Below are 17,432 nucleotides of genomic sequence, written 5' to 3' on the forward strand. Positions count from 1 at the left end.
AACGTCAATATCTAAACCGGTTCTGTGCACCGCCCTGCGCCAACCTGCAAATACCAACGTGGTGAAGTATGGTCAAACAACCCCCACGATCACGTGGCATGGTGAGATCTTCATCTGAGCGATACGCTCATCTTCCGAGCGCTGGCGCTCACACGCTAGCGCTGACTCTTAAACATACAACAGGCGTCAGGGTCGGGATTGAGCGTTGCTGCGTTACCGGAGTGGTAACGCAGCAATCCTCGAACCGCCGCCGCCCTCCTGGCACGGGAACGTGGAATGTACCTGCTTGTAGGAAGAGCCAGAGGGCGACGCACGGCACGATCAGAGCTCGTCGCCAGCGGCTCCCCATGGCAAAGCGTCGCTATTCCCGGCACCACCAACCACCAACCACCACCACCACTACCACCACCACCACCACGCTACGCAGATTAGCGCTCGTGCTTGTTCGCTGCCCGCCTGGCCACGGAGTTGACTCACGACCTCGCCACCCGTGCAATCACGGGGCACTTTGAGATGTGTTTTTTTCTACACCCACCCACCCCCACACACCACACCACACTTTCACAATCGACGCGTTACTCCGGGCGGGCGTGTGGTGCTTGCTGGGCACAGACACACAGAGGGGCCTCAGTGTGCACGGGAGAGGCCGTGACGCCAGGACCCGCGTCTTCTTCTCGCGTTCACGTTTGGGAGCCCCCCCCCACACACCGGACCATTTCCCCCCCCCCCCCCCCGTGAGGTGAGGCAATCGACGCACGTGGCTGGACCTCACCCATTGACGACTCGTGGCGGTGTGGGTGGTAGTGGTGGTGGTGGTGGACTCATGCTGTTGGATGGACAGTTGTAGGGAGAGAGGTGGAGGGAGGCGCGTTGAAGAAACTCGCACGGTCGTTTAACAGCTGCCGCGCCTGGAGATTGGATCGAGTCTGTGACCCCCTTCTGGGTGGCAGGTCCGTCACGCGGCCACTGCATGGCAGCAGCAGCGTCCCAGAGCAATGTTAACAATCGTGTTATATTTATTATTTGAATTTATTAAATGATTGTATTGACCTCTTGTCGGTGAATTTATTACATTCACAATCCTGTGAATGTAGTTAATTCACCAACAGGCTTGCTGTTAATCATATATATTTTACATTAAAAAAACGGCTCTATTGTGATTATTTTAGTTCACGTATTAACGTTAAAGTCGTTTCATTGCACGATTAACTATGCAGTTAGTCATGAACATCCTTAATTCCAGTGCAAAATACTTTAAAAAATTCGTAATCACATTTGTATTATTATTAATCCCGCACCGCCGATTAGTACGGGTGGTCACGTATGGCGTAAAAGAAGTTCCACATACATTGGCAATTTAACACGTAGTAGGCTTTGTCGACCAATATTATTAATAATAAAGGTTTTTGGGTTAGATCGCTGTAAGTATAAATGTGTCGTAACCCTCCGCCACCCGATACAGCCAGCAAGGTTGTGGATGCTGGATGTAATTACCAGCGAAACGTCGAACTACTCAAATTGTAAATGTTGTGGTTTTACTCTCCAACACACCGGTGGGCTCAAGTAGTAAATCATTGGCGCGTTGTTTGCGTGATTAATCCCTTAATGCCTGTGTCGGGTGGTGGAGGGTGACGACACATTTATACTTACAGCGATCTGACCCAACCCCCCTTATGAATACATTGGCAATGGTACTGACTATCCCGCCTTGCATTGCGTGCGCTGTGCTCATGGCGTGATCTTTGTGCTGTGTTTTTACGACTGATCGAGCGTGACGCCTCCTCCTCATCAGCTGTACCACGGACTACGACGATGATTTACTGTGGCCATCAACCGCATGCCCCCTCCCCGTGTAAACCAGGGGCGCCACGGTACATAGGAGATGTTAACTACCTCGCCTGGTATACATGAGGTCGTGAGTTCGACCCCGACCCTGACGCCTGCTGTGTATGTAAGAGTCAGCGTGCTCTCCCCGTGGCAAACGTGGATTTTTCTCCGGGTCCTCCGGTTTTTGCTTCCCCCTTCGCATTTAGAATCGACATCACGCGTTTAGAGCATTTGGCCGCTCATACATATCTCCCCGTGACGATAAGCCACTTCGTCTGAGCTATCATTTGTGGCCAGGTCGCTTCTGAAAAACAGCTCAGTCGGGGCCTTTCACCTGTTAACATAACATTTTTAAAAAGTTAAACAAAAATCAAAACAGTTCCATCGGCTGACAGTCGCTCCCAGTGGCATGACCTCGTGCGCGATGGAGAAGCAACCCTGAGGCCCCCTTTGTATACACGCGCGCCGTTTGCAGAAAGGAAAGTAAGAGAGAAGGGCTCAGGGGAGTAGAGGGAAAGCGTGCAAGGGGTTACAATCGGTCGGAACGTTTCTACAAGAACAACAATAACAACACAAATGCGTGTACATGCTAACGCGACTGGTTATGCGCGCAATGTCGTTGGTATAATGGTCAACACGTTGAGCTCCCAATTCAGAGGTTGCCAGTTCTCCCGTTGCGGCAGTTGCGACATTATTCACGTTACTTTTTGGTTCTTTGGGTAAAGTCACGTAGGAATAAAACAAAATAAATCACGACGTTTCGGGCGCAACACAAGCGTCGTGATTTATTTTATTTTTCTACCTACGTGACTTCACCGAAAGAACCAAATAGTATGGATTCCTGCAGTCACGAAAGCTTCAAATCAAGATTATTCACGTTCCTTAAACCCCACGCCAAACTTCCCACCGCCTCCGTTCACCCAGCAGCGTGAATGGTTTCGCCGCAATGAAGATGACGATTGCTTGTGTTGCAATCGAAACGTCGTATTCTATTATTTAATTTATTTTCTTTCTACGTGACTTTACCGAAAGAACCAGAACGTAATACATATCTGTTTTATACATTTTCATTCTGAAAAGCCTCACTGAGTCTTAAGATTGTTTTTTTTGTCAGGTGGATCCTGCATTTGGACATGAGGCGGATGCCATTCATCGGTGCTAAGTTTGTGTTTAGAGAACCCAGGGTCCCTGGAGAAAGCTCACGACTATGAAAGGATAACCTCGCTCTTGAGTGCCGGGTTGGAAGGACGCAAATCATGCCAAATCTACAACGCGGCAATCAAATTCAAAGAGCTCATTGAGAGGAAACGGCAAGTATTTGTCGCAACATTAAAAAGAATAAACTTTTTTCCAGCACTTATTTCAGAACTTCGGCATACAAAGTCTAATATATAATTCAACACACCCTTAAATTAAGATATTAATATATCAGTCTGCGTGATGATGCCCACAGAATGCGGAGTGCATTCGTTACGTGGCCACTCAAGAGCAGCGATAGGTTAAAGTTCGCCTGCGTGGCTTGTCGTGAGATGCCAGGACTTGTCCTGATGCAATCACCATCGGTGTTGGCCTGTCAGCTCTGTATGTGTGTATGTGTGTAGAACTATCTTTCGCACCGTACCTATCCAACCGTGCTCATCAGATGGTGCAGGCGAGAGAGAGGCGTGGTGTGTGTGGACAACAAACTGAACACAATTAGCGATGTCAGAGAACAGCACCGCGCGCGATCCACGCGAGCCGCAGCTATGCGCGACGTCTTGTCCTGTTGCTGCTGCTGTTGCTGTTGTTAATCTTGCCTGTTCCTACTCAATAATTCATCCCTCTCAGCTCTGCGTCGGGAAAACGTCCGAAAGCGCGTGCCGCTCGTGGCGCAGCTCGTGCCACGAGAACGTTCCAAACCCCCGGGGCAGGTCAACATCGTTTAGCACAAACAAGAACACGCGTGCGCACGCACGCGCCCCGGTACTGGGTAGAGGTCCCGTTACTCCGAACAAGCGTCCGCCTTTCTACCTCGCCACTCCGGGGCGGGGGGGGGCGGAAGGAGTGGGGAGGGAGAATGAGTATGGATGGAGGGGGTCATTCACGGTGGCACCAGCTCCACTTCAAGGCCGCTTTTCACCCCCCCCCCCCCCCCTCCGAGCACTGCAGTCGACCGCCTGGCCCGGTGGGGCCTTGCGCAACCGCTTGGGGGGCTGGCTGGGGGGGGGGGCGTCCTTCTGTTTGGTGCGCGCGCCTCTCGCGACCGGCCATGTGCGGTTTTTTTATGCCGCCACCCCCCAACACCCCCCCCCCCAACACAACATAACGCCCCCCATCTCCTTCTCTTTTTTTTACGATCAGTGGAAACAAGAAGATGCTCGGTGTAGTCGGCACTTTGCTTCATTCATCATTTCGTATTTTTATTTTACTTTGCTTTATGTAAACCCCCACCTCTCGCTCACTCTCCCGGTCACTCTCTCGGTCACTCTCTCGCTCACTCTCTCGTTCTGCACGCAGCCCCTTCGCGCAGTCCGACGGCCTCCGACGGGTAGCTCATATCAGCATGCTGAGCTCCCCGTCATCTGCCACCGAGCACACGGCCTCCTCCATCGCCCACTGCTCCTTGAAGGCCGGCACGGCGTGGGTCAGCCGCGCATGGCGGAACTCCAGCCACACCCTGGCTCTGACCAGAGCGCCAAACTCCGTGGAAGCGAGGGAGATCTTAGCGGAGCCGCGCGTGTCGGGGGAAGACGCCACTCGAGAGCGGCGTGAGACGCCTCCTGTCAAGCTCGGCTGCTCTTCCTTGCGAGGCCCCGCGGGGCAAATGACCCCAACCCCCCAACCCCCCAACCCCCTCCCCCCGCCACCGTGGCCCACCGGGTGGTGGCCCTGAGTGTGGCCCTTGACGGTTCGGTCTCCCGCCGACAACGCACACAGCAAGTGCGATACCATCGTCGTCGTAGTCCTCGTGCTGCTGTAACCCCCCCCCCCCCAGTGGTTTCAGAATTGACACCTTTATACAAGGCATCATGTTTGCAATAACCACAACACAAGTAGTCAAAATGCAAACAAAAAGAAACAACTCTGATAATGATAATAATATCATTATCAGAGTTGGTGTCATCTGGTCCAACACCAATGGAGACTAGGCTCTAAGGAAAGCTGTCTTGGGTGTGGACCAATCAACTTCAAGGACAGTGCATAGTATTATCATTATCAGAGTTGTTTCTTTTTGTTTGCATTTTGACTACAGTATTTGTGTTGTGGTTATTGCAAACATTATGCCTTGTATAAAGGTGCCAGTTTTGTACCAGTTTAAAGGGTCAAAAACCTACTACTATATTTTGCCACTGGTAAAGGAGATGTCTCAGTGGATTCAGAATTGTGTGGCAGCTCTCGCGCCGGTGATGTCTCATCGGTGAAAGTACCCTCCCCCCCCCTCTGAAAAGGAGTGAGGACACTGGCTGAGCTTGCCACCCCAACCCCCACCCATCCCCGTCCCTTCTATCCCCTTCCTTGTGTTCTTTCCTTCACATCCCCCATACTAGCACAAGAAACAATCCACGGTCAGTTTCGCTGTCCCCACCTCGGTCTATTGTATTTGATTTCCATTCATTTATATGCGTTTCTCTCGACATCCTCCAGACATATACTGGACGTGCAGAAATACACTCGTAAAGAATGCAGTCAAAAAAATCTCAGAGCAGGAATCTGCTGAACACAAATCTTGAGGCTTAGTGAGAAAATCCTGGTTATGTAATAATATTTGTTATTATTTGAATGAATGATAGCTATCGGTATAATATGAACAACTTCAGGCGTCACACTTAAACAACTAATTCCAAATGCTATGGTGGGAAGTGCAAATAAATAAATGTAGTTATTTATCGAAATATTTAACTTTGGGTTTTTTTCCTTCTTAAAAATGTAACAGCCATATTAAAAAAACAAATAAATAAAAATGTTATACGTTCTGTTCGCGCAAAGCGATTTGTGCAACTATTGCTTTATTAAGGACTCCTTCACGCCAAGTTATTCCGTAAAACAGTGGCCTCTTTCAGACGATCAAATATTGCGTTTGTGGGTGAAATAGCTGCATGCGAGGGTTTGAACCAGACGGCTCTAAGCGCCAGTGATGTAAAAAAAACAGTCTACAGCTTCTAACTTTAACAAATATAGAACTCCTCGTATCCGCCTGTGCTGAGGGCGAGCAACCATCAAAAGATTAGCTTTTCCGCCAGGGTTATCCACAAAGTGTATATATTGTCTTAATGTGGATAAAATTGCCAGTAATAGGATGAATTTCGCCAATGAACTCTCGTGCTAACGAATGTTGCGGATAATGGGAAGCTGTTGCACTTTGCGGATAATGGGAAGCTGATGGGGGGGAGGACGTGGATATAGAAATAGGGCCACGGATAATAGTATTCGCTGACCCTACAACTCCACTGGATAATAAGAGTTGAGGGTAATAGGGTCGCAGATATGAGGAGCTTCTGTAGTAGTGTTTTTGTTAGCAGTAGGTTAGAGGCAACTCCTGCTGCTGCTGATGATGATTGTGATGTTGATTACCACTATGTTGGAAGTCAATGGACACTGTCCTGTAGACACACTTGCCCCTGCCATACAAATGTGGAATTTCCATCACTAAAGAGTGTCGCAGTGTACGAGCACTGCGATACTGTTTAAGCATGACACCGGTTTGATTTATCTTGGAGTAATGATGACACTGATAGAGATGATAATCATGACGACGATGAGTTCGGTAATGGCTTCCGCTAAACCACAGTTTGTGGGGTTTGAGTAATAACAATATAGATTGGTGAAGATCTCAGAGTACGATGCGTGTGTAGGAGAAATTGTAAAAGTGTACAAGGAGGAGATAATGAAGAACAGGTGGCCTTAGAATACTGTATAGATTATTATTAAAGTACAGACATGTCGAGATGATTATGAACAGGTGGCCGTGGGGAGCTGTGAGAGAGGACAGGGACATATTCACGTTGAGATCATTAAAGTCACGGGCCGCAGGATGGAGGGCAACTGTCCAATTAAGAGCGGGGCCGCGATGGTATATAAGCCAGAGCGAGGCCCGGAGTCTGGACGATTGCCCTGGACCAGGATCTACAAGCTGTAAGACGTCGGGGCTGACTGATCGTGAAGCAACGAGGTAGAAGGCGTCAAGGGCTGAATGATCGTGAAGCAACACACAAGGTGGAAGACATTGGGACTGACTGATCGTGAAGCGACGAGGTGGACGACATCAGAGCTGACTGCTTGCGGAGCTGTATGTACATAATTTTTCAGAAAATAAAGACGTCGCCTTTTTTATGATGGACGTCTCCAAGGAGCTTCTTTACAGATGTGTAGTGACTAACTCGGAGACGGAAAGACTTGGAGGCACTTCTTTTATGTAACGAGCACTATTGAGACAATACACACCCTACGTGGGTACACACTATCACTGTTGCTCGCCTAAACACAACGCTAACCGTCTAACACTGACGGCGCTGAACGGAGACAGCCAACAACTATCTAGCAGCGCAATGTCGAGTGAAGCGGACAGCGACGATGGCGACGAGACAATGGCGACGACGAGATGGTAACGACGACTTTGTTGAACAGCAAGACGGAGATCCCACTTCCAGCAACAGCCCCGAGGTCCCTCACAGGGGCCCTTCTTTTACTCCCAGCGTGGCCTCACTCCGCCCTGACCACGCCCCTCTCCGCCCTGACCACGCCCCTCTCCACCCTGACCACGCCCCTCTCCACCCTGACCACGCCCCTCTCCGCCCTGACCACGCCCCTCTCCGCCCTGACCACGCCCCTCTCCACCCTGACCACGCCCCTCTCCAACCCTGACCACGCCCCCTCTCTGCAACCTACTAGCGGGATCCAGAGACTTCCCGATGGGCCCTCCTCTGTGACCTTTCCCCCAGATGTCTCCCTCTCGTGTCTATCAGGGTCTGCTGAAGTCAGTACTACTGTACACTGCAGTTACCCCTTTTCACCAGCAGCCAGCGCTATGCCACTACAGATGTGTAGTAATGGGTTCTTTTGAGACACACTCTTGAGTATAGAGGCAACATGTTTTATTCACTCACACAACAGGCAAGGCACAACTCGACGGGATAACGGCTAAGGGTGGTGACCACCCTGAATAGCTACATAACACTCACGGGAACACTATATAAACTGCCGGGCCAGCTCACACGTTGCCCGGCTCTGGACGACTTCTCTCATGCCCGAAGACCGAGGATCCAAGATTTGTCGAGCGGGTCCCATCTCTCTTTGACAGCCCTCCAACGACGGCGACCCTGTCGGCTTCTCCGCCCCGGCTTGTATCCGCTCCGGCATGGCCGGAGCGGATATAAGCCGGTCAGACCGCACGTTGGCTGCTCTGACCCGATTATAGTTATCCCGTATGCGAGAGAGATAGGTATATTGTAGTCCCGTGTGTAACAAGAGTGAGAGATAGGTGCATTAGTCCCGTGTGTAACGGTGTTGCATAAGTGTATAAAAATGTCAATTAGTGTCTCTGAAATGACTCACTACACATGCATACAACACATTACAGACTGTGGGGCTACACTGAAAGCTGCATAAGACAGCCCAGCTAAATACAATGTATTATCCTATGCCCCTGGTCAATGCTCTCCACCGTAACCAACCTGCACTATCCGGTGCGGTGAATTATACAATAGCCCCCACCTCCCATGGGCATCACAACAACAGTGCCTTTGACACTGGGCTGGATGATTATTATCACTTCTCACAGACAGGGCAGCTCTTGACTGACTCACCTAGAGCAAAGATGGCCGCTGGCGCCGGCGGTCCTGTGATATCAGCATCAGGCGGTGCAGGAGCGACTGCGGCGGTGGTGGCGGCAGTGGTGGTGGTGGAGCCATGAGCGCTGGAGTCCCGCACCCACTCAGTGGTCACTCCTCTATTCTGGCCACGGTGCCATCCGATCGTCGCTTGCACCTCGGACACTTCTTTGGCGGCCGTCGTCCCGGTCACAGATGAGGCGTCCTTGACCGTTATCCATCCGGCAGCGTCCGAGTCGAACGCGTGACCGATGGTGCCCGACGTGCCGAAGCGCCCATTACCTTCAGGAGAGAGTTGTCCGTGCTTCTCTCTGTGCGGGGCGGCTGCTGTGCCATGCGCCTTGTCGTTTACGATCTCTCCGTGCTCCGAGATGCCACCGCTTTCTCCGCCGTCCGTCGGCGTTGTCGCTGTGGCCGGTGATACGGGAAACCTGAGTGTGTTTTCTACCTCCCGAGTAAGAACAATTCCACCGTGCCATGCCCTCGGTCCATCAAGATTGTTACCTTCTTCCTCGTCACTCCTGTCATCATGGTTTTCCTCTTCTGACCGAGTCACATAATTGTCTGCAAGTTGTGCACTTCTCTCCAAGTTTGGCGCAGCGTCAACGTACTCAGGTACCTTTGCAGAGGCCGTTTCGCTGAAATGAAATCTAACGGGGGGCAGTTCATTCACTGACGGGTCGTGAAGGCCGTTTGCCACTTCGAGTGGCACACGCAGATCCGGCTGCACTTCTCGCATGCCCGACAGGTCCACTGGGTGGGGCTGATGTTTTGGCAAGGATGAGTCCAGCACACCGGGACTTAGATAACTCGCACCCACGTCCCCGTACAACGGATACGAGGGCAGGGCATTCGCATGCCATGGATAATCAGGATGCTCTGCGAGTCCCGGGTCAAATCCGTAAGCAAAACCATCGCCACCAGCATTATCATAATGACTGTCGTCGCCGTCTATACCGTAGTCATCCCCTCGCCTGCCTCCCCTGTTGTCCACCAGCGAGGGCTCTGATCCAATGCCATCAGCAAAGCCACCGCCGTCGCCACCGCCGTCGCCACCGCCATTATAATCACCACCACGTCCAGCAACAGCGGAAGCGGCATTCTCATTACGACCACCGTAGCCGTCTTCGCCACGGTCATCCCCTCGAGCGCCCTCCCCATCGTCCACCGGAGGGACGGCGGCGGCAGCAAAATCGACAGCCGAGTCGCAGCCCGGGACGGTGTAGCACAGGAGCTGCGACTGCCCAAGGGGGCAGTGGCAGACGCGGCAGCCTGGCAGGCGGAAGGTGAACCCGGCGTCGTGATTGTGGCCATTGTCTGAGACGCAGCCGGCGCGGAGGCACACGGGGCAGTGGTCGAGCGGCCGGTGGACCTCCTCGATGCAGTTGGACGGGAGGTCTGGGCAGGGCATGAAGCTGCAGCTGATGGAGCCGCCTCGCGCGGGGCACGAGCACGCCGTGGTGCCGTCGTCGACGTAGTAGACGTGCCCCTCCGGCACCTGCTCGCGCACCAAGCACGGAGGCTGAGTCAGCACCGGGTTGGCTTTGTACGGTGCGAAAGAAGCTCAGCATTTCTACGTGCGTAATGAAGGACTCCAAAAATGCGGCACTGCTTGGATTAAGTTGATTGTCCTCGACAACAACGTCCAGTGGCCTACCACCAGCCAACGCAAGTCCCTTGCTTTCCCTCTCCCAAGGGCCCACCACTTCCCCCTCACCCTTCCATTTTTTCCTTTTCCCCCTCCCCGTATCTCATCTCCGCCCATCCCTTCCTTCTAACCAATCTCTCTGCTCCCCTTCTAACCGACTTAACTGACCCCCCGCCTTTATCGCTCTCTTTTAAACCGTCCAACCAATCACCATCTAGCAGGACACGTCACGGCTAACCTTATACAGTAGTTCCCCCTCGTGGTGGTTATGATATCTTCTTTTCTATACTATTTATATAAACGCCCTACTTTATCTGTGATGAACGCTGCACTTCCCGTTGTTTTCATGCAGGGGGCGCGTAGGTTTGAACGACGGAGGCGCACGGACAAACGTTCGACTACGTTGGAATCGATCTGCAGAATGAGGCGATTCGGTGTCGATTCCCAGAATCGACGTGTCCCCCACCGACACGACTTTGCCATTTGTTTTGCAATAACGACGACAACAATTTCCCATTCTCCCCGCATACGCTATCGCAATCAACAAGTCGCAGGGACAGACGTTCCATTGCGTTGGTAAGCGCACAACTTGATCTATCTTTTTGTGATGATGAATATAATAATATTAGATAAAACATCTAAACGGAACATCGGGTGCTTGCAGGAATGCGTCGTTTTTGTGCAAATTTTGTGACTTTCCTGGCCAAAGGAAAGTCACCCCACATGTCATTCAAAGACGCTATCCAAGGATGTCGAACATCCTTACACAAACTTACGTACAAAGTTGCGCGCACGCACGAAACGCCGGTTATAATCGCCGTGATTCGATCCGTTTGAGTGAGCCATTTCACTGAGAACTGTAGTCTCAATGAAATGTGTTGTTCTTCTCCCGCACCTCCGATGGGCACGGTTGGCTACGTACCCTGCGAACGAAGCTCTACATACATACATAGTCATCTCTTTGTAGATGCAGCCCTGCAATTTGTTTGCCCATGGCACTGCTGCTGCTGCTTTAAGGACCTCTACTCGAGAAGGCTCAAGGGAGTATCTCTTCTGGGCATTGATCCGTTCTTCCATGCTGGCCACACGTCTTGAATGTGGTCAGCAATATTCACACTGTTGGTCCACCACACACAACCCGCCAATCAACTGCGGTGAACCCATCCATTCTGCTGAGCGGACAGAGGCACGGGGATTTAAGAAACGTGTCCATTGCTTCAACTGCCCTGGCGGCAGATTGTACGGAGCCAGTGATGTCCAGCGTGCTAAACATTACACCACGTGCCGGATTTCTCCAGCCACCCTCTGCAGCAATGGATTCTTGAATCTTTGAATAATCTTTAGCGTTAGCTCCTTGTACGCGTGCATTTTCTCCAACTTCCTCGCACGTGCCAAGCACTCACAAATTAAATTGGTCTAACATCTCAATGCAGGACTCTCATGAAAACAAGGCTTGATCCTCATTTAAACTCTACTGTGCAAAGAACCGCTATTACATGGTATTACTTTGACGGCAACACAGCATTACATACAAGCTTGGTAGGAGATACTGGTGATACTGGCCACGATAAACCACGAACAATTCCCGACTTTAATGTAAACGTGCTCGAGCCACCCACCTGCAGAGAGAATGAATGATGTATCTAAACGAGACAGTACAGCAAGTAGGTTGCCCGCCTATCTGCGCGGCGGATTCTGCGCATGGCTTTTCCTACGGCGACTCGGGTTCGAACATCCCACGGGCACCAGTGCATGCACGACACAATAGTCGATTGTTGACAATCATGAGACCGGGCTTTTAATACCACGGTAATTTAAACATCGGAGTGGAACGCACTAAAAGCTGTCAACAGTGCGTCCTCAGCGACGCTCAAACGGCATGGTAAAGATAGACCACGCAAGGCATTTGATCCGGTGAAATGGAAAAACGAATGAACACATTCACACGCCTCCTACGAATTCGTGGGAGGAGTGGTGGTGCAGTGGTTCGCGCACTAAGGCTACGAACCCCGCCGCTTGAGTGTCGCTCCCAGTGGCGAGTGCCACGTCCCACCGCCCCCCCCCCCCCCCCATTTCTATAACCGGCAACGAATTGACCGGCGTGATGAAAAATGGTCAAACTTTGTCTCTAACCGACATGGCCGGGGGAAGCCTTCATCCAGCAGTGGATTGACGAAGGGCTATCATCATTATTATGCACTCACATTTTTTGCCCTTGCCACGGGAAAGTTTAATTTTCTATGAAATTCTTTGGGGTTGTAAAATATTCTAATTTTATATTCGTGCACACACTTTTAGGCACATTAGCTACAGGTGCCTCTTGACAACAGGAGCTCCCACAGCCCTGAGCAGGTTTAGCCAAGGCCGTGCACAAAGCTGTCGAAACGAAGAAACACTCGGGAAACTGCGGTCAAAAGGCGATGAACAGAACAAAATACCTTTCCATTTGTGTATCCGGCAGCGACGCAGTCATAGTACTGATATCCCTGGCAGGTGCAGCCCAGCTGAAGGCACGTCGGGCAGCAAGTGGGGGGCTCCGAGCTCTCTGCGATGCAGCGGTCGTTTGGGGGGCAGACCACCCCGGCGCAGTCCGGAGGATACGCACGACTCTCCTTCGCTCCCAGCGTCAGCACGGCCAACGCGGCGAGCACCAAACGCAGAGCGCCCGACGGTTGTGCCGGGGGGGCCGCCACCGCCGGCGATGGCGCCGCTGCTGCGCGATCCATTTCCTGCGCGAACTAAAAAGAGAGACGAGGGCGCAGAGCTCACGGCGAACGGCGAAGAGTTCCCCGGACTCGGTGAACGTCTCACGTCAAGTCCGGACCCCGGAGATTGCCCGCTCGGTGCGTCGTATTCCATTATCCCACGCGCTCCGTGGCTCTCCCAAGACAAACATTACAAGGGAAGGAGGGGGTGGTGGTGGTGGTGGGAGAGAACGTTCCAAAAGGACTGCGCGTGCTTTGGAACGACGTCTGTCCCCTACGGCATTGCTCACATGCGATATTGCTCGCGGCGAAACCGCCCGCGCACCGCGAAAGGCGTCGGCCGCGGAGAACAACGGAGACAAACGCAACGGACGCATGATGGGCACGTTTGTCGACCGGCGAACGCGACGCTCGCCACGTGGAGAGAGCGCGGGCCATGCACGCGCACGCGCGCGTTTGTCTTCCCTCGCGCACAACCGCGCCCCCCATCTGCACATGAGATCACGCATCGCCACCCACTTGCTCCTGGCAAGTGCAGCAGTTGACAGCAAATGATCCCCAAAATAAATAAAGCCACTGCTCACGTGGCTGAGCGCAGCGCAGGAGCGTGATTTCAACGATTAGTCGGGTGAATGTGGGGAAATGAAATGAATTTGCTTGCTTACCAGTTAAAAAGTCATTGCCCGCACGCCTGCACCTCTCCCCAAAGGTGCCAGACTTAAGGAATGGGCTTTTTATTTAACGTGGAGGGAAGTGCGTTTTAATTTACAGGATCTCTGCCAAACTGGCGACCCAGTGAAGACCGATCAGCAAATGTTCAGCTCTGAATCTGTAACAAAAGAGCCAATGTTTGGCAAGGCAATATGGAAATTGGGTGGGGGAGAGAAATGCTGACAACATCGCAGTAATGATGATTCGGAAGTTTGGCGTTTTTGTTGATGGTCCTGGAAAAAATTACTCGAAACGGAACACTGAAAAAGTTGGCATCTTGCGTGTCGGTCGTTTCTTACAAGCATCGCAATGTTTCAGACGCTTGGACCTTTTAGGCCCACACTTGGATAGCGTCCGAGTGAGATGTATTGCATGCGGATGGAGTAGGTGGAATATTATCAATGTCTCAAGATGGAAAGGTTTTTTTATGTTACTTTCAACTGCGGTGATTTTTTTTTTATCAAATTGGGATACTTGATTCCAATATTCCCTTGAAAGTATGAAATGCCATGCATTGACACACACACACACGTGTGTGCCTTGGCCACCAGACACACAGAAGAAGTAGAAAATTACGATGTGTGGAACCAACAAAACCTTCCATAGATATTTTCATAAACTAATATTTGCTATACTGTACTTTCTAACCAAACCCAATGACGCCCATTTCAACAAATACGACCAAGAAAACACAAATATTGAAATTGCAAGAAAATAACTGACCAGGATTTTTTAGTTTTGCCCCGTAAAAGCTCACATTCCTGACTGCAATAATAATAATAATAATCTCACGGGAAAACTTAATTTGCGATAATAAAAAAAATACCGCGTTGCAGTGCGAAGACTGCAGCTTGAAAAGGAGGCATTGAGCCAGCGACAAACGAAAGTTGCACGCCTCGGAATTTTCGCGAGCTGGGACGTGCGCCTCGATGGTCACACTGCAGTTTGGCACGGAAGCCCAAAGGCATGCTGTGATGGGGGCAGAGATGGGAAACGGCATCACATTGTAGTTTTCCCACGACAGAGATAGTGTGGGCACAAATACCCGTGGCCTGCATATAACAGGGTGGTAGATTTGAAGCTTGCGTGACTGCAAGGATTCATATTCTTAGGTTTTTTCGGAAAAGTCACGTAGATAAAAAAATAAAATTAATAAAAGTAAAATAAAAAATAAAATAAAAATCACGACGTTTCGGAGGCAACACAAGCTTCCGTCTTCAGGTGGAACCGTCACAGCACGAAAGCTGTATCACCTTGATACAGCTGTATCACCTTGATACATCTATCGTGCTGTGACGGTTCCACCTGAAGACGGAAGCTTGTGTTGCCTCCGAAACGTCGTGATTTTTTTTTACTTTATTAATTTTTTTTTATCTACGTGACTTTACCGAAAAAACCTAAGAATATAACAGGGTGGTGTTTCGGTGCCCGTTAAAAATAAAAAGGACATTCGCTCACAGTCCCTGCATAAGTGGAGCGGATAGCCCAACCTTCCCTCTTCCCAGAACCCAGCAGCACTGAGTTCCGGCTTCGGACCACGAAATTTCTGTACCCCCCCCACACCGCCCCCTTGTTACGGATTATGTCTTGTCAACGTATTAAAAAAAACACGTAACATTTTTTTTGTATATCGTACTCTGAAGCTCAAAAATGTAACAGCGTTGTAAAGCCGAGCAGACTGATCATTAGCCGTGTCTCCAAGCTGCCAAACAAAAAATATCTCATAGGTCAGCGTTCTCCACTAATGTTCAGAGGGGGGCTACTTTCGCCGATAAAACATCATCAGCGTGAGGGCCCCCACAACATGTTAAACTCATTGGGTGTTTGACAGCAGCACGATGATGGAGATGGATGGGGTGCTTTCACATTTGTGTATTGTCGGGGGCCGCACTAAAGGCCACCAGGGGCCGCCAGTAGCCCACGTGCCTTGCAATGAAGACCACTGCCACAGATAAATATGTTTAGTACCGTAATAATCATTACATTTATGAGGCGCCCTTAAGCAATCGTTCTCAGGGCGCAATGCGTACAAATCCAGAAATAGCTTAACATCATCTTCTTAGATGATGTTAAATAGCTTAACATCAACCAAATACAGAAGTGAGAAAGACGTTTGAAAATAACTAAATAAGAAAAAAAGTTATTTTAAACAGGTATGTTTTTAGTCGAGATTTAAAGATTTGTGTCTTGGAAGTCCTGGCCTCGAAGGGAAAGGAGGTCCAGAGTTTAGGGTGTCGCAATTGCAATGGCGCGATCACCTCCAATTGTGAAGCCAAATCTGGATGGTGGTGTCTTTTTTAAAACACTTTAATGTAGATTTCATTTTATATCGCTATAATATACTTAAAGCGGAATTTAAATATTATTACAAGCTGTAAATGTTCTTTGGGTTTTTTGGTTAAGCCACGTAGATAAATAAAATATTTAAAAAAATATCACGACGTTTCGATCGCAACACAAGCAATCGTCATCATGTGTAAAAATATAGGGCCGGCCTTGCCCCTGATCTCAGAGAGAATGAGATTGCCCCGATTTGAACTAGACAATTTAGAAAATTATCTTGCAATCACACTTAACATTGACAGAAAAAAATGTCTACATCTGATTGGGAACATGTAGATAACATGACAGCCTCCTCAGCTGTCGGCTAAATGCAACGATAACCTGATGTCCAAGTTCAACCTCCTTTCCAAGAAGAAGCCAGGTCCACACATTAAAAAGTTAGACGGTGACAAGATTGTTATCAATCCGAGTAACATCCCAATTTCCGACAGCTTAAAATCGGGTCTAGCTAAAGAGTTGAATTTCGCAGTCACCCCTAAACACATCTTATTTGATATAATTGCCCAGGTTGACGCAGCCCTTAAGGGTTTGGGACACATTCCTGCAGACGTGGCAAGATCGGAAATCGCTGAAATCGTCAAAAGCGCTAAGACACCTATTAGTAACATCAGCAAGGATGAGCGCTTTGAGCTTTCTCTAATAAAAAATAGAGATGACAAAGTCATCCTCTCAGCCGACAAGGGCAATGCCACTGTCATCATGGACAAAACCACATACAATAACAAAGTGCTGGGCCTACTTAATGATGGCAGCTATACCAAATCAAGAGATCCTACCAACCGCCTGGTTACGAAAACCAACATCATCTCTGATTCGACATCTTTAATCGAACAAACCAAGCAGTTTTCCTTAAAACCCTCTGCTGCTCGACCGCCCAGATTTTATGGCTTACCAAAAATCCAGGAAGAAGGTACACCACTCTGTCCAATCGTCTCCACCATTGACTCACCCACCTACAAACTGGCCCGATTTCTGAGACCTTACAACCATTCACTGGTAAGACCTTCTCAGCTGTACTTAACTCAGCTCACTTGGTATCGCTAATTAAGGACTTCTCACTATCTCCAGGTGATTTGCTTCTCAGTTTAAATGTAGTATCTTTGTTTACCAAAGTTCCTGTGCCTGACACCGTTGCAATCAATGAAGATTTGGTCCAACAAGGACTGAATGCTGATGTACCGGCCCTGGTTAGACACTGCCTCACCAAAGCTTAAATAAAAAAAATCGTGTGGTTGTCTGTAAAAAATTCACACACACAAGTTGTATTGGAACAAACCTGTACAAGTGTAGTGTAACAGCACCCGCTGGTGACCAGCAGCAGCAACTGCGGTGTACAAACAGTACACACGCCGGTGAGCATATACACGGGTGTGTCGGCAGGGCGGAGGAACT

General features: G+C 50.0%; 1 protein-coding gene across 3 annotated transcripts in view; it reads right to left on the reverse strand.

Annotated features, from left to right (window-relative positions):
- Positions 1-13,300, reverse strand: part of LOC144946116 (fibulin-2-like) — a 49,734-nt gene extending 36,434 nt beyond the window's left edge. For 2 of the 3 annotated variants that reach the window (XM_078874869.1, XM_078874868.1), the window contains exons 1-2: positions 12,720-13,299; positions 8,610-10,131 (exon numbers count right to left, since the gene is read on the reverse strand). In XM_078874869.1, the coding sequence (XP_078730995.1) occupies positions 8,610-10,131; positions 12,720-13,007 (1,810 nt within the window). In that variant the 5' untranslated portion in view covers positions 13,008-13,299. Of the gene's footprint in view, positions 1-8,609; positions 10,132-12,719 lie in introns of all 3 variants that reach the window. The other variant, XM_078874870.1, reaches the window with a different exon arrangement.
- Positions 13,301-17,432: the final 4,132 nt, after the last annotated feature.

This window comes from Lampetra fluviatilis, chromosome 40 (genome assembly GCF_964198595.1).
Source record: "Lampetra fluviatilis chromosome 40, kcLamFluv1.1, whole genome shotgun sequence".
Classification (NCBI taxonomy): Eukaryota; Metazoa; Chordata; class Hyperoartia; order Petromyzontiformes; family Petromyzontidae; genus Lampetra; species Lampetra fluviatilis.